The 20661-nt window shown below is 43.7% G+C and overlaps 1 protein-coding gene and 1 non-coding gene across 2 annotated transcripts in view; one reads left to right on the top strand and one right to left on the bottom strand.

Annotated features, from left to right (window-relative positions):
- Positions 1-1214: 1214 nt before the first annotated feature.
- Prkar2a (protein kinase, cAMP dependent regulatory, type II alpha) overlaps positions 1215-20661 on the bottom strand; it is a 58302-nt gene continuing 38855 nt past the window's right edge. Inside the window, exons 6-11 of the mRNA NM_008924.3 lie at positions 18396-18549; positions 11123-11224; positions 10897-10971; positions 7364-7429; positions 6036-6177; positions 1215-4798 (exon numbers count right to left, since the gene is read on the bottom strand). Coding sequence (NP_032950.1) covers positions 4665-4798; positions 6036-6177; positions 7364-7429; positions 10897-10971; positions 11123-11224; positions 18396-18549 — 673 coding nt within the window. The 3' untranslated portion in view covers positions 1215-4664. The remainder of the gene's footprint in view (positions 4799-6035; positions 6178-7363; positions 7430-10896; positions 10972-11122; positions 11225-18395; positions 18550-20661) is intronic.
- Gm24259 lies at positions 12801-12907 on the top strand. The gene has a single exon (XR_003948429.1). It is a non-coding gene; the product is annotated as a U6 spliceosomal RNA (small nuclear RNA).

Below are 20661 nucleotides of genomic sequence, written 5' to 3'. Positions count from 1 at the left end.
TTTATTGTCATTAAGATTCCTGAGTAAGTCAAATTTGACAGAATAAATGTTTAGCCTCTTGGTTCATTATACACAAAAAGCAATCTTCATGTAACATGCCCTCTTCAGGACTAAGACCTTGGACATGATACTGAGACACAGACACCACCCCACCCCCAACCACAGAAAAGAAAACATTCAGTTTTTAAAGACTTGAGGCATGGCCAATTTGGCTTTTAGAGGACCAGCTATCAGATTCTTGGGACCTAGGTAGGTAATTCATGTCCCTATCACTTGGCACATTTCTATAGTCAGGCATCTCTATCTAGTGAGGGTACCATCCAGTGAGCTTCCTTTGCTCTCTAGGAAAGACAAAGGACAGTGGGCTACCATGCTTACGTGTTCAGCTATAGTAACACAAAGGAGTGACATCCCGGCAGACAGGAGATGGTTTCTATCACTGGTATCTTTTGGGAAGGGGTACGCTAGGTCCCCTTGATCTTACCTACAGCAATATGCCATGCTGTTACAGTTCACTTTGTGTGTCCACTTGATTGGGTTATAGAATATTGGTCAACCATTATTATGGGTGTTCTCCTGAGTATATGACTTGGATGAGATTAGTATTTTACTTGGTAAATGGAATAAATCACTTTGACCTGCCTAATGTGGTAAGGCCTTATGCGACCAGCTCAGTTTGAAAGCCTGAAATGACTCGGCCAGGCTGGGGACACAGCTCAATGGTAGAGTGTTTTTCTAACATGCGCAGGGCCCTGGCTTTGCTTCCTTCAAGTGGGAAAGAATTTTCCTTCTGACCTTTGGCCTTGCCCATGCTGTCTCTTGCTGTCAGCCTCATGTTGAGGAATTTGCTTTTCACAACTCTTAAGCCCGCTGACCTTCAGATGAGAGCGACGGCTGACTGTCCTGGTTCTCAGGCCTCTGAACTTCAGAGCAGAACGAAACCCCTGTTCCTCGGGGTCTCCGGCTTGCTGATTCACCTTGCCTCAATCTTCATCACGTGGAGCAATCCCTTGCCACACATCTCAGAACCCTTCTCTCGTCATCCACCCCACCCACATCGATTGCTTCTCTGTGGAACCTAGTTACCACAAATGTCCAGGACTTCTCCCTAATTTTCAAGGGTCCTATCAATCCCAATAATGTATTTGCCAGGTAAGTGCTAAGATGTCTGGAACCCTTACAAGAGAAGAAAAATATACAACAGGAGACACACCAGGAAAGTCAGACATGATTTGTCAGCCTTTATTAGTCAAGAGTGAAGCCGGGCCCTAGAGTTTCCTTTAAAAAACAAACAAAAAAACAACCCAACCTTGTTTACAGCAAACTATGATTAACTTCTAGTGACTTTTAATTATATGTTCAAGGCTACAGATCAAGAATTGTTTGCTTTCCAATCATATATTCTTTTGAGATTAAAATACAAGTGTAAAACAGGTTAAAATAAGATTTACCCCAATGATTTAAAACATAATTCCAATTGAGAGACATTTCAAACACCATGAATATAACTCAGGACCTTAGAATCATTTTACCTTTGAGGTAGCACAATAATTCTTAATTGGGTTTTTTTTTAAATTATTACAATGAGTTAAAAACAAAGCAACAAAAAAACAAGGAATCTAATCTTTGTTCAAGGTGGGCTAAATGGTTTTCTGCAAATCCCCCATGAGGTGAGCGACAATTTTCACTCTTTTTTTTTTTTTAATGTTTTTTTTTTTTATAAAGATAGCCCTGCAGAGTGTACTAGGAATCCCACGGGAAGGCTGCTCCCCATAGCACAGACATCAGAATCACGGAGAACGTCAGCAGTCAAGACAGGAGAGACAAGAGGTAACTGTAGTGAGAGATAAAAACTACCCAGATCGTGGGGAGACTGGCTTACAAGTGCATTATCAAAAACAAAAATTCCATTATCAACTGATTTGAGAAAGATAAAAGATGACATTCATGGGTCTTTTCTTTCTCTGTGCAAAATGCTTTCATCTTTTTAAAATGAAGACTGTGACACGCCATAAAATGCTGTGTGCACAGGGCGCTGGGACACCAGCAGCAGCACATAGCGGCTCCGCCACCACAAGCAGAGAATCTGGGCAGTCAGGGTGCATGAGGCCCCTCCGGCTGGAGTGCAGGGCTTTCTTTTTCTTTCTTTCTTTCTTTCTTTTTTTCTTTTTTCTTTTGCCACTTTGCTGCTGAATTTGCTTACTAAACTGCTCAAAGAAAAGCTCAATGCTGATTTCTGAGACTCTATACCAGGAACATATAATTCTTTAAGAAGACTATGAGCCTGAGGATGAGAACAAAAGAGCCTGTCCTGCAGAGAATTCAACCAAGAGAAGACAGTGAGTGGGCTAAGCTGGGGCAGAAAGGAAGAGAAATACTGCAGCTGGACCTCACGGCTCTGAGGAACATTCTCTGTCATTTCAAATCAATAGCAAAGCCAGGGAGGAGGGAGGGAAAGGCGCACCCTCAGAAGAGAGGAGCTACCTAAGGAATCTTTCTGATACTCCTCCTAGGGCCCAGCCATCTGCTGTGGGAGTTGCCTGCCACAATGGGGACCCTGCAACCGTGAGAAAAACCTGGTCTGTCACCTCTGATTCTCTAAGCTGCAGAGAGACCTGGAATACTGTCAGGGCCTGGCACTGTGGTGACAGCCATCTTTCACCACCACCGGAGCTCCCGCAGACTCCGTGTACCTCTCCCATGACCCCGTCACACGTGCCCCAACACAGGGCCACACTGCAGCGAAGACTCAATCAGTGGCTACAGCAGAACTTGGACTTGATGCCTTCTCTGTAAAAGAGCAGCTGTCAGTGAGGCAGGAAGGGTGACAAGGAGGACTCTGAAGCCTAGCCCGGGAAGGGCGAGGGCAGGCGAAGGCCTACCCTAGCAGCCTACAGGAATAACTCTGGCAGGAGAGTCACAGCCAGCCTTATCCAACGCTGGCATGGAGGGTGGGGGAGGGTTCAGAGTCTTTATAAGGTCTGGGGTTGGACTTCTGGGCTACTCCTGGAGCCCAATGCACCTCTTACCTTTGCAAGAAATCAGGTGTTATTCTGTCAAAGTACAAGGCCTGATTTATTTAATAAAGCAATACCATAGAAAAGGACCTTAGGAAAATTCGGGATCACTTTGAGGGTTTTCCAGTGCTAGCTGCCTGCTTCATAGTAGTAGTTACGACTGTACAATTCCCAGATCTGTAACGTAGGCTACTCAGATCAGCCTGGAGAGTCCTGCTTTTACCTCATGGAACACAAGAAAAAGTGACTAATTACCAAAATTGTGGCAACTCACCTGCTTTGGACATTTCTTGGCTATGGTGACCATGGCAAAAGTCGAGACTGTTACTTAGAAAGGCCTTCACAGTAATTCCACATTTCTACATGATAACTTGTCTTCCTGTGGCTGTTACAGTGCTGGAGACCAAACCCAGAGCCTTGCACGTGCCCCGTGTGCTTTGTCACCGAGCTGCACCCAGCCCCTACCCCCAATGATACCTAGTTTTGAAAACGGATATTTAGGACAAATGCCTGAGTCAGTGGACAAACTCCATGTATATGAATACATCCAAGGTGAATTCTCTAAATAGAGAAATAATTTCCTTAAAAAAAAATAGCTTCTTTGTTAAGAGTTTAAAAACTGATGATTTCTAGGCACGCTATGCAGTAACGCTAGAAGGGAAGGAGTTCTCTGTGCAGCACAGCCTCCTGCTGGCTTCCCGCTATCAGCCAGTGAAAGGGACAGGCAGGGCTCACTCAGGGAAGTACTCAGGTCAGATAAAGTGACAACACCTCCAGACCCTGGCTCCTCATATCAGCACCATGCCCTGACCAGCTGAGCTAACCAGCCACCCCTGGCTCCTTAGAAAAGGATAGCAATTTGTTTATGTAAACAGCACAGAGGTTAAACAAAACAAAACAAAACAAAAACCTACTAAATACAAACAACAAAAACCCTAACCCAGATAACCTTTCCTGGCTACTACTGGAAAGAGTGTTGAATCCAAGTTTCCTGCTAACGTGAGTCTTAGTACTCAATCTGCCCATACGGATCTGCTGGGCCTCTTTCTGAGTTTAGACACAGCTGTAAAGTGTGTAGCTGCCAGCAAATGGTACAGAGCCTCTGGGGCAGAGACCTCCAGTATAACTGCTACCACCTTCCACTGTGAGAGTAAAGCAGCATTGTGAACACACTGTGGACTTTCTAAAAGACAAACGAGACGGAAGGCTCTACCATTTTCTCCCTCGAGAAGGACTGCGGAGGTGCTGTCTACAGCTACTCAACAGGTGTCTGCAGACCTTAGAACTTTCAGAAGCAACGTTAGCAGCAAGAGAGGAAAGGAGGGTGTTACGCTTTGGACTTTGAATCAGGCACTTAAATTGCTGGAGAGACATTCTGAACCAAATGTGAAACCTGGGTTGGAGTACTCATGACATAAGTGGTCTAATGACGGCGTTCAGAAGCAAAGTGGAGGGTGGGTGTGGGTGGAACCTCCATCCATCTTTCAGTGCTGACTTTCAAGATTTCTAAATGCCCTTAACCACAGCAATGGCAGCGGCGGAGACAGCAGCAGGAGCGGTTCTGTCGTGTCTGTTTTCTGTGTGTGTTCTTGTGGCTGACTGGAAGGTTTTGGTATCACACTGAGAAGGCTCCAAGATTCATCACATCTACTGCCCGGGGTCCATCAGATCCAAGTTGGAGCCAAACATCTTCACCAGCTGTTCTTCGTAATGTGAGATGTTCCTCTTCATGATGTCCATGCAGGGGCCCAGAAGCCTCTCAAATGCTTGAACATCCATAACTGCATTGTTAAAAAAGGTGTGGGAGAGAATGATTTGTTTACAGTAACAGTTTAAGTAATTTCCTGCATGCAACCCTTTTCCTAAACACACTACTCGCTCATGTTACAGGAGTGAACGTTAGAATACTGGGCACATGGGAAAAGGGGAAACGGGTGCTTCTGCATACTACAGCAGGAGGCATCTGGGTTGAAGATTAATGGCGGACAATGCTTGTCTTGTTCCTCCACAGGCCTGGCCACCTGCCTCCATCACTGCTGCTTTCATAGGCCTGTGTGCTTGTGTGTCTGTGTGCCTGTTTGTGTGCCTGTGTACCTGTTTGTCTGTGGGCCTGTTTGTCTGTGGGCCTGTGTGTCTGTGGGCCTGTGGGCCTGTTTGTGTGCCTATGTATCTGTTTGTCTGTGTGCCTGAGTGTCTGTATGCCTGTTTGTCTGGGAGTCTGTCTGCCTGTTTGTCTGTGTGCCTGTGTGTCTGTGTGTCTGTTTGTCTGTGTGCCTGTGTATCTGTGTGCCTGTGGGCCTGTTTGCCTGTGGGCCTGTTTGTGTGCCTGTGTATCTATGTGCCTGTCTATCTGTGGGCCTGTGGGCCTGTTTGTCTGTGAGCCTGTCTGCCTGTTTGTCTGTGTGCCTGTGTGTTTATGTGCCTGTGTGCCTGTCTGCCTGTGGGCCTGTCTTACTCACAGCCTGGATTCATTGCTCAGAAATGATTTCTAGGGTACTGGGGTAGAGCTTTAGTAGCACAGCATGTGCTTAGAATGTGCAAGGTTTTAAGTTCAATGCCCAACAACTCCCAGAGAGAGGGGGTGAGCTTTGCTATAAGAATTCATTTACACAAACTATCCAGACCTAGAACTGAACAAGAGTCATCAGAATAAGTCAGGCCAGTTACAGGAAAGACAATAAAACCCCTGTATATTAGTAATGCACAAAGAATTTTCTTTTCCATGTTTAGAATGTTTATTAGCCTATTTCAGCCATACATGATAATGGTTTTTATCATGGTATCTTCACACATGCATGATTTTGACCATGTCCATCCCTCACTACCTGCCGCCCACTCTCACTCCAACCCATCCCCCTTCTTCCCAGCTAGTTCCCACCCTGCTCTTCTGATTTCATGTCTTTTTGGGAGGAAGGGGGAGATAGAATTTAATCAGGATTATGTCTCCCTCCTCCAGCTGCCATTAGTTGCCTAAAGTTGGAGTAGGCCGTGGAAGCCCCTCACAAAGCTTTTTCTTACCTAAGCATTTGACATCTCCAACCGCGTAAGCGGAAGCAGCTCTGGGTTTGTTGGTGACCAGGGCAAGTTCTCCGAAGTACTGCCCCTTATGGCAATGGGCAATCTCGACCTCCTGGTTCCCTCCATTCTTGTTTGACTTGGTCTGCAACAAATAAAGAATATGATCCTGGCTGGCTCTAGGATCACAGATGGGCATGTCCAGTTGTGCACACTCAAATCATTTCTCAGAAAGTTCAACAAAACTACTAAGGAATTCGCATGCAGAAACTCTTGCCTGTACCCTGTAAACTTGGACAGGCAAATCTCTGTGACCTGGTACAACTGAAGGGTGGTTTTAGCTGGGTCTCCACCTAGGCCATAAGATGTTAGGTAAAGGCTAAGCATGCAGTGTCTTCTGTGGAGATCACACACTCTGGGAGATGTGACCAAAGCACGGCTGAAGCCCAATAAGGTCCCCTGCTAATTCTTCTGCTAGTCACGAGCCAAAGCACAAGAGCACTGGTTGGTTTGAGGCAGCCTTGGATGGTTTTGGGGGACAACATTTCTTTTAAAGAACTTTCTGCACTTCCACCAGAGCTGTGTCTCCATCCTTAACAAGCTGACTGCAGCCTTCAAACATCTGTGCTATGCTGCATCGCTACACTGGGATTGGTTTGGTTTTTTTCTTTCTTTTCTTTTTTTTTTTTTTTCCTTTTTGGTTTTGAGACAGGGTTTCTCTGTGTAGCCCTGGCTGTCCTGGAACTTACTTTGTAGACCAGGCTAGCCTCGAACTCAGAAATCCGCCTGCCTCTGCCTCCCGAGTGCTGAGATTAAAAGCGTGCGCCACCACCGCCCGGCTACACTGGGATTCTTATTTCTTATGAATCCATTTGCTAACAGTAACAACAAATTATGAGAATCAGCCTCTGGCTCTAAGAACCACGAATGTTATAAGCAGAAAAGCCCCTGCCCCAATTGGTAACATAGTCTCACTTTCTGGCTCTGGCTAGACTGAAACTAGTTATATACACTAAGCTAGCCCTGCCTCTTGAGTGCTGGGATTACAGGTATGCGCAACCATACCTGTCTAATTCTTTGTTACTTTACTTGTGTGTGCCTGTGTGAGCACGCGCAGATGGACTTTATTTGTGTGTGCGTGTGTGAGCACACACACATGCACACATGCACATGGGTACAGATATCCATGAGGTCCAGAGAAAATGTACTAAATCTTTATTAGTGGCAGTTCCACACCTCAGAGAGCGATGGCTTGGTATTCTTAAGTACAGGCCACACTATGCAAAGTAAACACTGGTGGGAGAACATGTACACAGCACACTCACACTCACCTTGCTTCTAATCAAGATGCTCACTTCCCCAGACTCTATGATATAGAAGCTGTCGGCCTTTTCACCCTGAAAAAGAGGAGGTTAGGTCAGACTCATGTCCAACACTGAAGACTGTCAGCACTGTCTGCTCTCAGACTCTATCTCCAAGTGCTCAAGTGGATCAATGGCTAACAAACTAAAGGTTTCTGATCAGTAAGGACATTAACCTCATTATGACTAACACTTCTCTTCCATCTTACACACTCATATTTATCTCCAGGAATATGCCCAGGTCACCAACTACACAGCATCTCTGCTCTGACTGCCTATGTTGGTGTGCCGAAACCCATTCAGGGGACCAGTAAACAAGAATACAGCAAACAGTGTCAAAGCAAGGCCCAGAGTATGAGGTGTAGGAATAACCTTGATCAACAAACACAGTCCTCCAGAAGAGAAAGGGAGAAAGCTCAAGCACTGCAAGCCAGGCACGATGACCTGAGGTTCAGAACCTGTTTGGGGAGGGAGTGCATGTCTGAAATCTCAGTGCTGGGGAGGCAGATGCCTGGGGTGGACTTTAGCAGGCTGCAAGCCAATTAAGAGGCCTTAGTTCTTTTGGGTTTTGTACCCCTCCCCTGCACTTCTTCTTCCCATAGGTTTCTCTGTGTAGCCATTGCTGGCTGTCCTGGAACTTGCTTTGAACAGCTTGATTCTGTCAAAAAAACAAAAAAAACCTGAAAGACTTCGGTGTTACGGTTTGGAGGTAAAATGTCTCCCAAAGGTCCATGCATTTGGTCCCCCTCTGGAGATACTTTCCTAGGAAGGTACTGAGCCTTGGGAACATGGGCCCAGCTCTGTCACTAGGAGTGGGTCTGCGTTTTGTGTTCTCTTTCTGACCACCACGCACTGACTTGTTCCTGCCAAGGATGAGCTGATACCCCTGAAACTGGGAGCAGAATAAATGGTCCCTTCCTTCAGGAAGGTGCTTCTGTCAGAAAATTAGTCACAGAGATAAGGAAAGGAAATGACAAGCCACTGGCAAGTCTGAGCAAGAAAAGAAGCACAAATATTATAAGGAATGAAGAAAAAAAAAAAAAGAACACCGGTCTATACACATACTACTGCAATGTCACAGATAGGACAGAACCAACTGCATGTGACGCAGACAGTATGTCATGCACTATGGTGCAAATGTGTAATAATGTGGAGAATGGCTTATGCTATGCTTTAAGCAGAACAAATGTGGGTTCTTTCTATACAGTTCATTGCCTTAGTAATTTTATATATATAATAAAATTTATAATATATTTATAATATAAATGTAAGCAAACTTTTACTTCTTAAAGCAAATATGGACGTTTCATGGTATTTGTGCTCTGTATACTCAAGGTGGGAATTGAGTTTGGCATAAACCTGTATAAAAAGCACTTGCAGTTACTCTGGAGGTCCAGCTGCAACGCTTCCTTTACAAACGACATGGGTTAATTACTTCCTGTTCTACACTATTGCTTTCCCATAGGTATCATCACAGTGGGCACTGTGGGCATTACTTGGGTCTTATTTATCCCAGGCTTCAACTATATAAATGTACCTAGCAAGCAAAGCCATTCAGAGCTAGGACCTGGGATGAACAGGAGGCTTCTGTCAGTGCTCTAGTGGGCTCTCTTCTCCTCTTTCACCATAAGTTTGACTAGTTCCCAAAGCTCTCTCTGGTGGGGCCAGTTCTATGCATGGGACACAAGCACACAGGCCTGGGATTCACACTGATCTGAAACCACCCTTATCACAGCTGTGCTCAAGGACAGACACAATGTCTAACTCGACTCAACCAGACACCTTCCCAGTGGTCTTGTCAGACCCATGGGCAGGTAAGTTTATCTTATATTTAAGTTTAGTCCCTAAAACTACTTACATGTAATTAAAATACAAACACAATAGGCAGAGAAAATTATAATATTTCTAAAAGGCATTACATGTAGCACAGAAGAGCTAAAAACTGTTATGTAGCTGAGGATGGTCCTGAACTCCCGACCCACTTGCCTTTACCTCCTAAGTGCTGGGATTCTAGGTGGGTAGCACCATGGACAGCTCACAGTCTTCTTTAATTATAATGGTCCGGTTTACTGTGTGCTGATCTTATATTATCCAAAAATAACTTATGAAAAAGATACTGTCGCCGGGCGTGGTGGTGCACGCCTTTAATCCCAGCACTCGGGAAGGCAGAGGCAGGCGGATTTCTGAGTTCGAGGCCAGCCTGGTCTACAAAGTGAGTTCCAGGACAGCCGGGGCTATACAGAGAAACCCTATCTTGAAAAACCGAAAAAAAAAAAAAAAGATACTGTCTTAGTCATCAGGGTTTCTATTCCTGCACAAACATCATGACCAAGAAGCAAGTTGGGGAGGAAAGGGTTTATTCGGCTTACACTTCCACACTGCTGTTCATCACCAAGGAAGTCAGGACTGGAACTCAAGCAGGTCAGGAAGCAGGAGCTGATGCAGAGGCCATGGAAGGATGTTCTTTACTGGCTTGCCTCCCCTGGCTTGCTCAGCCTGCTGTCTTATAGAACCAAGACTACCAGCCCAGAGATGGTCCCACCCACAAGGGGCCTTTCCCCCTTGATCACTAATTGAGAAAACGCCTTACAGTTGGATCTCATGGAGGCATTTCCTCAACTGAAGCTCCTTTCTCTGTGGTAACTCCAGCTGTGTCAAGTTGACACAAAACTAGCCAGAACAGATACAAAGGATCTACATATCAAAGACATCTCATAGATCTGATTTATCACTGGACACTGAGGACTCTGGTGTCAGCACAGAGATAACAGAGCATAAGCCCCAGGTTTCTCTGGATTCTAGTATAGATTATTAAAGTTTACTTAAAGTCATAAGAAAATAATATCCAGTAGAACAGACGCCCACCTCCAAATGAATGGAAGTCTGAGCCTAGCAGTGACTTTGAAGACTTCCAAGTTTAGGACAACTTGATAATATTGTCTCAAAACACAAACCAAAAGGGCTACGGATGCAGCTCAGTGGCAGAAGACTTGGCTTAGCATGTGAGCTCAGTCCCTGGTACTCCATGTCTCAGGGAGATGGGCATCCATGAACTTCAGAGGTCTTAGTAGAAGGGATGACATGAGCCCCATCTCTCCCTCCTTCCTGAGTGCTGGGATAAAAGGTACGCACCATCATACCCAGCTAAATCTTTGTTTTCTATTGGAATCAGAGTAACACTATGTGTCCCAGGCTGGCCTTGACTTGTGAACCTAATATCTTAGCCTTTTTTTTTTTTCTGTTTTGTTTTTTAAGACAGGATTTCCTCTCTGTAGCCCTGGTTGTCCTGGAACTTACTCCGCATGCCAAGTTGGCCTTGAACTCAGAGACTGGCCTGCCTCTGCCTTTTGAGTGCATGGGTTAATGGCATGTGCCACCACCGCCTGGCTTGCCTTCTCCTAAATGCTGGCATTACAGATGCGCATTACCACAGTCCACAAGCAGGACACTGTTCCTTAAGATGCTGACTTCCAGAACAGGAGCTGTGTAAGACCCCGACTCACCTGTGCGATTATTCGCTCTCCGTCCTTATAGATCTTTTCCCCGATCACATCCACAATCTTCATTCGTTCTGACATCTAAATAACGGATACAGTTACACAGTATAAGGATAAAGCCTGACTGAATGTTATGGTTACAACTAGGTTAGAACAGCATTATTTGAAAACCTAAGAGTAATTTTAACAGCTTTTTGTAAATCACATAAACAGACTCTTATTCAAACTTTACCTCTAGTGACTTAAAGAGTGGAACAGACTCAATAAATGATTCAAACATCTTCCTCTTCTTTGCATTGTTTTTCACTATGATTCTTCTAAAAGTCACCCGGTCCTACAAGAAAAAATTAGAAAAATTCTACTATATGTCTGTGTAGGAAAACATCTATTGTTTAAATAGCTGAACAACTGCTAGAGAGCTGGAAGTCACTGTATCAACAGAGTTTAATGATGCTGGAAGAAAAAAACCCTCTAAGCAGAAGTTTCCAAACTGTAGTTTGCTGTGTTCAGTGAGTGCCACCTATGGGCCATAAATAGAACACAAAACAAACTCCCATTAAATACCTGGGTGCTCATAAGTACTATGGGGTATCAAAAGATACCCTCCAGAAAAGGCAAATGACACCTGTCAAGAGTTTGTAACTATAATGAAAAGAGAACATAAAATATGTAGGGCCCAGGGTCTTAATCAACACTTAGGAGGCTGAGGCAGGAAAACTATACATCCAAGATCAGTCTGGGCTGCAAGGTGGGTTCTTGGCCAGCCTGGATGATAGTGAGACCCTATCTCTAACAAAAACATAAGAGAAAACAAAACTTAAAGTAGTAAGAATATTTGCAATTGATATATGCTGAGGGAAAATATAAAGGAATTTAAAAGGCATATAGTTCAAGATGGCATTTGAACTGAAATGTACTAGGTCAAAGTACAGAAGGCAAATGCTACAGCCATTTCCAGTGGGCTCCAGGGCATGGCAGTGTAAGCCTGTGATCCCAGACACTCAACAGACAGAAGACTCAACAGCAGGAGGCCCAACTGAGCAACTTAGCTCTATCTCACCAAAAAAAAAAAAAAAAAAAAAAAAAAAAAAACAAAAAAGGTTTGGAATGGGATCTAAGTTAGCAATATTTCTCTTCTACCTCTGGCTGTCAGAGATGAATGTTTTACAAACAGTAATGCCATCCTTAATGTAAAGGCTGACAGATGAAGGTCAGAAGCTGCAGTATAGAAAGGGCTGGGCTGCAGCTGCTTAGCATCTTTGGTGATAGGCAGGCTCGTGGTGGAGACAATGTGGTTTTTATGGGCTCTTGTCCATTAGCCCCAGAATTCCAGGCCCTGTCTCATGCTATGACTCACTTACTTGATCAGAGAAGTCACTTACATTCCCAGTATGGGCGACTGTGGGCCCTTCCCCTCCACTGCTCTAAATTACAGTGCTAGTTTACAGCTCTCTGGCAGGAAGCTGGGTTCCATTTTCCTCACTGTCTGCTTGCTCGACAGGAGCTACTCAGTCTTAATGCTCTCATGGGACGCATCATCTGCCATTGATTTCTGAATTCTTGTTTTGTTTTTTTTTTTTGTTTTGTTTTGTTTTTGAGACAGGGTTTCTCTGTGTAGCTCTGGCTGTCCTGAAATTCACTCTGTAGACAAGGCTGGCCTCAAACTCAGAAATCCACCTGCCTCTGCCTCCCAAGTGCTGGGGTTAAAGGCATGCAACACCACTGCCTGGCGATTTCTAGATTTTAAGGTTAAGAATTTATCACATGGGCTGGAGTTGGCTCAGTGGTTAAGAGCACTGGCTGCTCTTCCAGAAATCTTGTCTGGTGTGTCTAGAAACAGCTACAGTCTGAAGATGATGTACAGTAGACTCATATACATAAAATAAATAAATGTTTAAAAAGCTACTTTCGTGCTTGCTTTGGCAGCACATATACTAAAATTGGAATGATAGAGAGAAGATTAGCATGGCCCATGCGCAAGGATGACACGCAAATTCGTGAATAGTCCAGAAACTTAGAATACCCAAGATACAATTTGCAAAACACATGAAATTCAAGAAGAAGAAAGACCAAAGTGTGGATACTTTGTTCCTCCTTAGAATGGGGAACAAAATACCCATGGAGGGAGTTACAGAGACAAAGTTTGGAGCTGAGACTGAAAGAAGGACCATCCAGAAACTGCCCCACCCGGGGATCTATCCCATAAACAGCCACCAAACCCAGACACTATTGCATATACCAACAAGATTTTGCTGACAGGAGCCTGATATAGCTGTCTCCTGTGAGGCTATGCCAGTGCCTGGCAAACACAGAAGTGGATGCTCACAGTCATCTATTGGGTGAAACACACGGCCCCCAATGGAGGAGCTAGAGAAAGTACCCAAGGAGCTGAAGGAGTCTGTAACCCCATAGGAGGAACAACAATATGAACTAACCAGTACCCCCAGAGCTCACATCTCTAGCTACATATGTAGCAGAAGATGGCCTAGTTGGCCATCATTGGGAGGAGAGGCCCTTGGTCTAGCGAAGATCATATGCTCCAGTACAGGGGAACGCCAGGGCCAGGAAACAGGAGTGAGTGGGTTGGAGAACAGAGCAGGGGGCGAGGTATAGGGGACTTTCGGGATAATATTTGAAATGTACATGAAGAAAATATCTAATAAAAAAAGCTACTTTCATACTTTGGAATATTATGCCACTATCTTTTTTTTCATTATCTTTAAAATTCAGTTTCTGTATATTTTCTGGGCTAATCTGGGCCAAAAATATTGTAGAATGAGGGCAATTAAGATTGAAATGCTGTTGTTGGGTACAATGGGACTTGCCTTTAATTCCAGCACTTGGGAGCCAGAAACAGATCTCTGTGAGTTTGAGGTCAGCCAAGGGCACATAGTAAAAGAAGGCTACCCCAGATGCTGATGTCCTCTTCTGTGTGTCTGAAGGTAGCTACATGGTACTCATGTGCATAAAATAAAGAAAGAAATACTTTAAAAAAAAAGGCTTTCTTCAGTGACTTATATATTGGGGTTCCTGTCACATCAAATAATTTGTTTGTTTGTTTGTTTGCAAGTTCTCATGTAAGCCAGGGGTTCCTGTCCCATCAACCAACTTCTTCCTTCCCCTTCCTTCCTTCCTTCCTTCCTTCCTTCCTTCCTTCCTTCCTTCCTTCCTTCCTTCCTTCCTTCCTTCCTTCCTTCCTTCCTTGACAAGTTCTCATGTAAACCAGGCTGCTCTTGAACCCACCACGTAACCAGAAAGCATTCTCCCATGCCTGGTTCTCTGCAGAGTTGGGGACTGAGTTCAGGGCTTCCTTGCACTCCACCACTGAGTGACCTTTCCCAGGCAAGGCTGGTCCTCTGTCTTTATGACTTCGTACTTTCCAGAACTTTTATTTTATGCTGTGCAAGGCCAGCTCTTGTGGCTGTGAACAGCACTAAAAAACTCTAGGATGCCCACCTACATCTTGAGGAGTAGTGAAGAGGAAACTTGCACAGGCAGTAAGTGCACAAGAGGACAAAGAGTCCTCACATTCAAATGAAGAAAGGAATGTCACTGCTGCTCATGTTTGCCAGAATTATCCTGACTGGGGGCAATGGCTCGTTTAAGCAGGAATGTAGAATCCAGTGTAAGGTCTCCGTGACAACATGGTCCTTGCTTATCCTCAGCAGGCAGTGCAAACATTTTGCCTTTGAACCTCTCTGAAGTTCCACTTCTGGACATAGGACAGAAGTTCCAAGACAGACTGAGCTTGCAAAGTAAACAACTGAAGCAGGAGAAAGGCAGAATCCCAGGGGCATCTTCTTCAAGGGTCACCAGCATCACATCAGGGACAAGAAAAGACTGAAGTGACTTCAAGTTAGTAGGGCAGGCTGAGATCTAAGAGGAGTATCCTTAACTACAGGCAGGTGGTGACCAGCACCACGGTCACAGAGAACAAACAGGTGGTGACCAGCACCACGGTCACAGAGAACAGACAGGGGGAGACCAGCACCATGGTCACAGAGAATCGGAGCTACTATTCTCTGGGGATCTACCTGTGCCAGGCTTTGATGCGGCTATTTCTCTCGTGTCTAAAACCCTCATGTCAAGCCAGAAGGCTGACAATTTCATAGTCCATTATATTTTAAAATAATTTCCATTTTTATTTATATTTTTATTCATAGTATTTTTATTAATTATTCACTTATATTACTTATATGAAAAGTAGGTTATATAATTTTCAAATGTTTGATGATTTTCACTATTTCCATTATTATGGCTAAAGAATAAATACTAATTTCATTTTTTCAGACACACCAGAAGAGTTTATCAGATCCCATTACAGATGGTTGTGAGTCACCATGTGGTTGCTGGGAATTGAACTCAGGACCTCTGAAAGAGCAGTCAGTGCTCTTAACTGCTGAGCCATCTCTCTAAGCCTAATTTCAAATTTTGATTTGTTAAGATTAATTTTACATTCCAGGATAGGATCTACTGTGGTGGCCATTTACGTTCTTAAAAAGAATATATTCTGCTGTATGTGTTCTACACATTTCAATTAGATCCTGCTGGTTTATATATCCTCAATGGCTTTCTGCTGAGTAGTCTGTCAGTGTGGCGAGACAGTGTGTCATCTGTGATGTGGATCTGTCTACATCTCCTATTAGCTTTCTCACCTACAAGCTCTGCCACTGCTCTGCATACACGTTTTAAGGCTGCTGTGCCTCTGGGCAGACCACACTCACTGTTATGCACGTTGGCAGGCTGCACCTTTCATTACTATGCAGTGCTTACTCTTCTTTGTCCCTGCAATTTTTGTTGTTCTGAAATCTGATAATAATGTGATTATTCCCTTTTTATCGACATTCACATAATGCATCTATTTCTATCCTTATTTTTTACTTAATCATTGTATTTGAGTGAGTTTGTTAGACAGCATATGGCTGGATCATTTCTTTTTTGGGTTATGGGGAGGGAGTTTGGGGGGGTGGGGAATAACAACTTGAGACAGGTTTTCTCTGTGTAGTCCTGACCGTCCTAGAACTCACTCTGTAGACCAGGCTGGCCTCAAACTCAGAAATCCACCTGCCTCTGCCTCCCGAGTGCTGGGATTACAGGTGTGCGCCACCATGCCCGGCTGGATCACTCCTTAAATGCAGTCTTACAGTCTTCTTAAATTAGAGTGTTTGCTTACCTTTTGCTCTTCTTTTTACTTTATTTTCTAATTTTATGTGCATAGATGCTCTGCCTACATATAGGTGAATACAATCATTGTATCCAAAGGCCAGAAGGGAGCATGGGACACCCAAGAACTGGAGTTACGGACAGTTGTGACCTGCCATAAGAGTGCTAGGAATTTAAGTGTGTCCTCTTGAAGAGCAGCCAGGGCTCTTAATCCAGTGAGCCATCTCTCCAGCCCATTTCTATCTTTAAAAGAGACAAAGCTGTTATTATTATTAGGGAGGGGTGTCGAGCACAGGTGCATTGGTGACGGTCAGAGGACAACTGTCATAAATCAGTTCTCGCCTTCCGTGGTGGGCTCTGAGGACTGAACTCAGGGTGACATGCTTGTACAGAAAGTTCTTTTATTTGCTAAGCCTGTGAAACAACATTAGGTTGTTTTATTGACACAAGGACTTGCTTTGTAGCCCTATCTAGCTTGGACTTAACTACGTAGACTAGGTGGTCTCATGTTTGTAGCGATCCTCCTGCCTCTGCCTAAGTGCAGGAGTTATGACTGTGCCACCACTGGCCTATTCAGATAACATCTGAATTGTCACATTAGGAAGTTGGTTTATAAAATGTGACTCCCTCTCTATACAGTGTTGGTGGAGGAGGGAAGATGGAGTATCACTATGTCTGACTTGAAAGCCTGGGCTTAGGTGGTTCTCAGGTTCCCAGGCAGCTGAGTGCTTGAGCCTAAGACTCACTCAGCTAGAGACCTTTTTAGAGGCAGCTCTAGGCTTACATTACACACATATGAGTCACATCAATGTACTGCAAAACTGGACTCTTTTGATAGGTTTTACTTCAGTCTGGCCTCTCCCTCTTTATAAAATGTAGTTGTCTCAAATACTTTGTCATGTGTAACAACCACTGCAGTCACTCTACAAACTCTCACATAATTTAGAAACTGAACAGGCTGCTCACTGTTCACCTGCATTTCCTCCTTGTTCTTTTGGGTTTCTAGTGTCTCTAACTTTGCTTCTTCTATTGTTTCCCTCCTGAACTGGATTTGGCCATCCCCTTCCAGTGAGAAGGTCCTCATTGCTGAAGGGTCTCTTCAGGGAGCAGAGCGCACTGGCTGACAGGAGCATTCTCCAGCACTGACTGTGGCTTCTCCCCAGTCACCATGCATCCACCACTCCCCTGCATTCGAGACACCTCATGCTGGGCACTGGGTTACCCATTTCTTCACGCTTCTCTTGTTTGGGATCCGCTATTTTTGTTTGTTTGTTGTTTCTTTTGAGACAGCCTCAATATGCTGCCTTAACTGGCCTGGAATTTATAATGTAGACCAGGCTGACTCATAGAGATCCACCTGCCTCTGCTTTCCAAGTACTGGGATTCAAGGGTTGTGCTACCGTTCCTGGCAGGATTCACTTATTTTTAATTAATATATATTATATATATAAGTGTGTGTGGTGTATGCGTGTGTATTTTTTTTACGAAGTTTAGGAAATTTTGATTCATCTGTTATTCTTCCATTAACCAGAAAGATATTAATTCCATGACATAAATTAATTCTTATAAGAGAGGCAGAAATAACTACAGAGATTCTCATTTTAAAAGTAAAATATGGAATTGTACTATAAGATATTTTTGAAAGAAGAGTTACAGATTATGGATATGTAACGTAATGCAAAAAGAAATCAGGTAGCCAGGTTGTGGTGGCACAGCCTTTAATCCTAGCACTTGGGAGGCAGAAGAAGCAGGCAAATCTGTGAGGTTGAGGCCAGCCTGGTCTACAAAATGAGTTCTAGGACAGTCAGGGCTACCCTGTCTCAAAATACCATAGATAGATAGGTAGATAGATAGACAGACAGACAGACAGACAGACAGACAGACAGACAGATAGACAGAAATAAGGTAGACAGTAGATAATATACACAAGAACTACAGTGTTTTACCAAAGACAACTAGATCCCATTTCCCTGAATGTGGTCATTAGTATTCCTGATGATCCACTGGGTATGGCTGTGGATGGCTACTGGTACAACTAGAGATGGCAGTGCCACCTAGCTAAGGTTTCATGACAGCACCACCACTGTGGCTGCTCCTCTTCCTCCTTTTCTGTGTGTACACGTGTGTAAGTCCTAGGCTACAACTTAGGACATTCTGTGTAATTGCCTAATAAAAACAAGTAAATGTAGCAAGAACCCTGTCACCATGAGGGTACAGACCACTCACATTTCTGTAACTTAGAATAAAGGACATGTGGCTAAGTCATTGAGGAAACATATTTTTTGATAACTAGCTATAGAAGATAGTGACACGTGACACGACACCATACACTTCTCACTCACCAATCCCCAAAGGGAGCCTTCTGAGGTGGCGATGATGGTAGCAGCTCTCGGGGTATTGTACATCAGAGCTAGTTCTCCAAAACTGCCACGGTTGTCATACTGACCAACAGAACGTGTTTGATTATCTTTCGTTACTAAAATGTCATAGGTTCCCCTAGAAGAATGATAAGAAATAGTTAATTACTTCTGATAAATTTAAAAACTGACTGGTACATATAAGACATAAGAGGTGCAGAGGCGAGGACAGAGCTCAGTTGAAAGTGTTTTCCTAGCATGCAGGAGGTGCTGGGTTTGAACCCTGATCTAGATAAACCAGGCATAGCAGTTCATGTCTGCAATTACAGCACTGGGGAGTCAGAAGCAGGAGGATCAAAAGTTAAAGGCCATCCTCAGCTACACAGTGAGCTTAAGGTAGGTCTAGGTACACAGCATCCTGCCTCACAGGGGATAACCAACATAATTTTGCTAAAACATACAAATGATTTGTGCACTTAACATTGCTATTATTTTTATTAAATTCTATGTGCATGGATGTTTTGCCTACATGAATACTTATGTACCATGTACATGCAGTGCCCAAGGAAGCCAAAAGAGGGTGTCTGATTCTTTGCAGCTGGGGTCATACACTGCCACATACACATTAGGAACTGAACCTAGGTCCTCTGGAGCTGCAGCCAGTACCCTTAACTGCTGAGCCATCTCTCCAGCCCTGCATTTGACTTTGCATTTTCCAACCTTGATGAATTGACTTGCTCAGTTTAGTAACTTTTTTGTAGCACTCATGAGGATTTTTCCTGCAAAGACTTTCACTTCTTTTCTAGTCTATATGAACTTTCTTGCTTACTTCTGCCTTACTACACTGGCTGGGGCTTCCAGCACAATAGTAACTGGAAACGGAGAGCACAAGCACCCTTTCTTATGCTCAATCTTTCCTGGGAAGGTGGAAGGAGTACAGGGTCTTTCAGCTTAACCCAGGCTGGCCTTGAACTCCTGACCTCTGGCCTTAGTTCCCTATATAAGTCACTATATTTTGCATGATAAACAGTTTATTACAAAAAGATGTTGAATCTTATTAAGTATTCTGTGGAAAGCATTGAGTTGACAGTAAAGTTTTCCTTTCATGGTTTGTTGAAAACAAGGACCAAACTGATTAAAATAATTAAACAACTTTCTACCTGTTATTGCAAATGATTGCTAAAAAAAATACTCAGAACTACCCTTTAGAGAAATGGACATGCTCCACACACTAAGAAGCAAACAAACTTCTCAGAATTTCTGTAAGACAACTAACAACAATATCAACAACTAACTCAAAGAGACCCTTTGGGGGCTGAATGATGGTTCAACTGGCCAAGTGCCTGCATGTCCAACAGTGGTGGCCCATGCTTTTAATCCCTGCATTCCAGGAGGCAGAGGCAGGTGACCCTCTGAGTTCCAGGGTGGCCAGGACTACACAGAAAAACACTGTCTTGAAACAATCAATCAAAAAAACAAAGAAGGGCCCACACTTCTCATCCCAGGCCCATGAAGGCAGGCAGATACATAACTGAGCTTGCTGGCTGGCCAGCTTATGCTAACTGGTGAGCCCCAGGCCTCAAATAAGGTGGACAGAACCTGAGCAATGGCACCCAAGGAGTCCTCTTACCTCTGAACACTGACACAGCAACACTGACATGTGTGTAATCATAAACACACATAAGTCCTGGTGAAACCATTCAAAAGAGATAAAGATACTGAAAAGATTTATTGCAGGGTAACTCACCAGACAATATAACAGTAAAAGTAAAAAAAAAAAAAAAAAAACAACACAAAACAATTATTCTGGGGCTCAAGAGATAGCTCAGAGGCTAAAAGCACTGGTTGCTCTTCTGAGAAATAGAGTTTACTTTCCAGAATACACAAGGTAACTCATAACTATTTGTAACTCCAGTCCCAGGGTATCCAATGCCCTGCTTCTTTTAGTGGGCACCAGGTATGCATGTGGTACACGGACATGCATGCAGGCAAAACACCCATACGCATAAAAAAGGTTTTTTAAAAAAATACCTTCAATTGTAATAATGAAATTATAATTTGATATATAATATAATATAATATATTATATGAATAATAAAATATAATAAATATAATTTAATTATAGTAATTAATTAGCCAGTAGTATCAAGGACACAAAAGATAACCAGGAAGTTGTAAAATTTTTCATTCAAAATTTTGAAAGGAATCAGAGAGATGACTTGGTGGTTATGAGCACTGGCTGCTCTTCCAG

This window comes from Mus musculus, chromosome 9 (genome assembly GCF_000001635.26).
Source record: "Mus musculus strain C57BL/6J chromosome 9, GRCm38.p6 C57BL/6J".
Classification (NCBI taxonomy): Eukaryota; Metazoa; Chordata; class Mammalia; order Rodentia; family Muridae; genus Mus; species Mus musculus.
The sequence above is the reverse complement of the archived record's forward strand: the minus strand, read 5'-3'. Positions and strand labels throughout refer to the sequence as shown.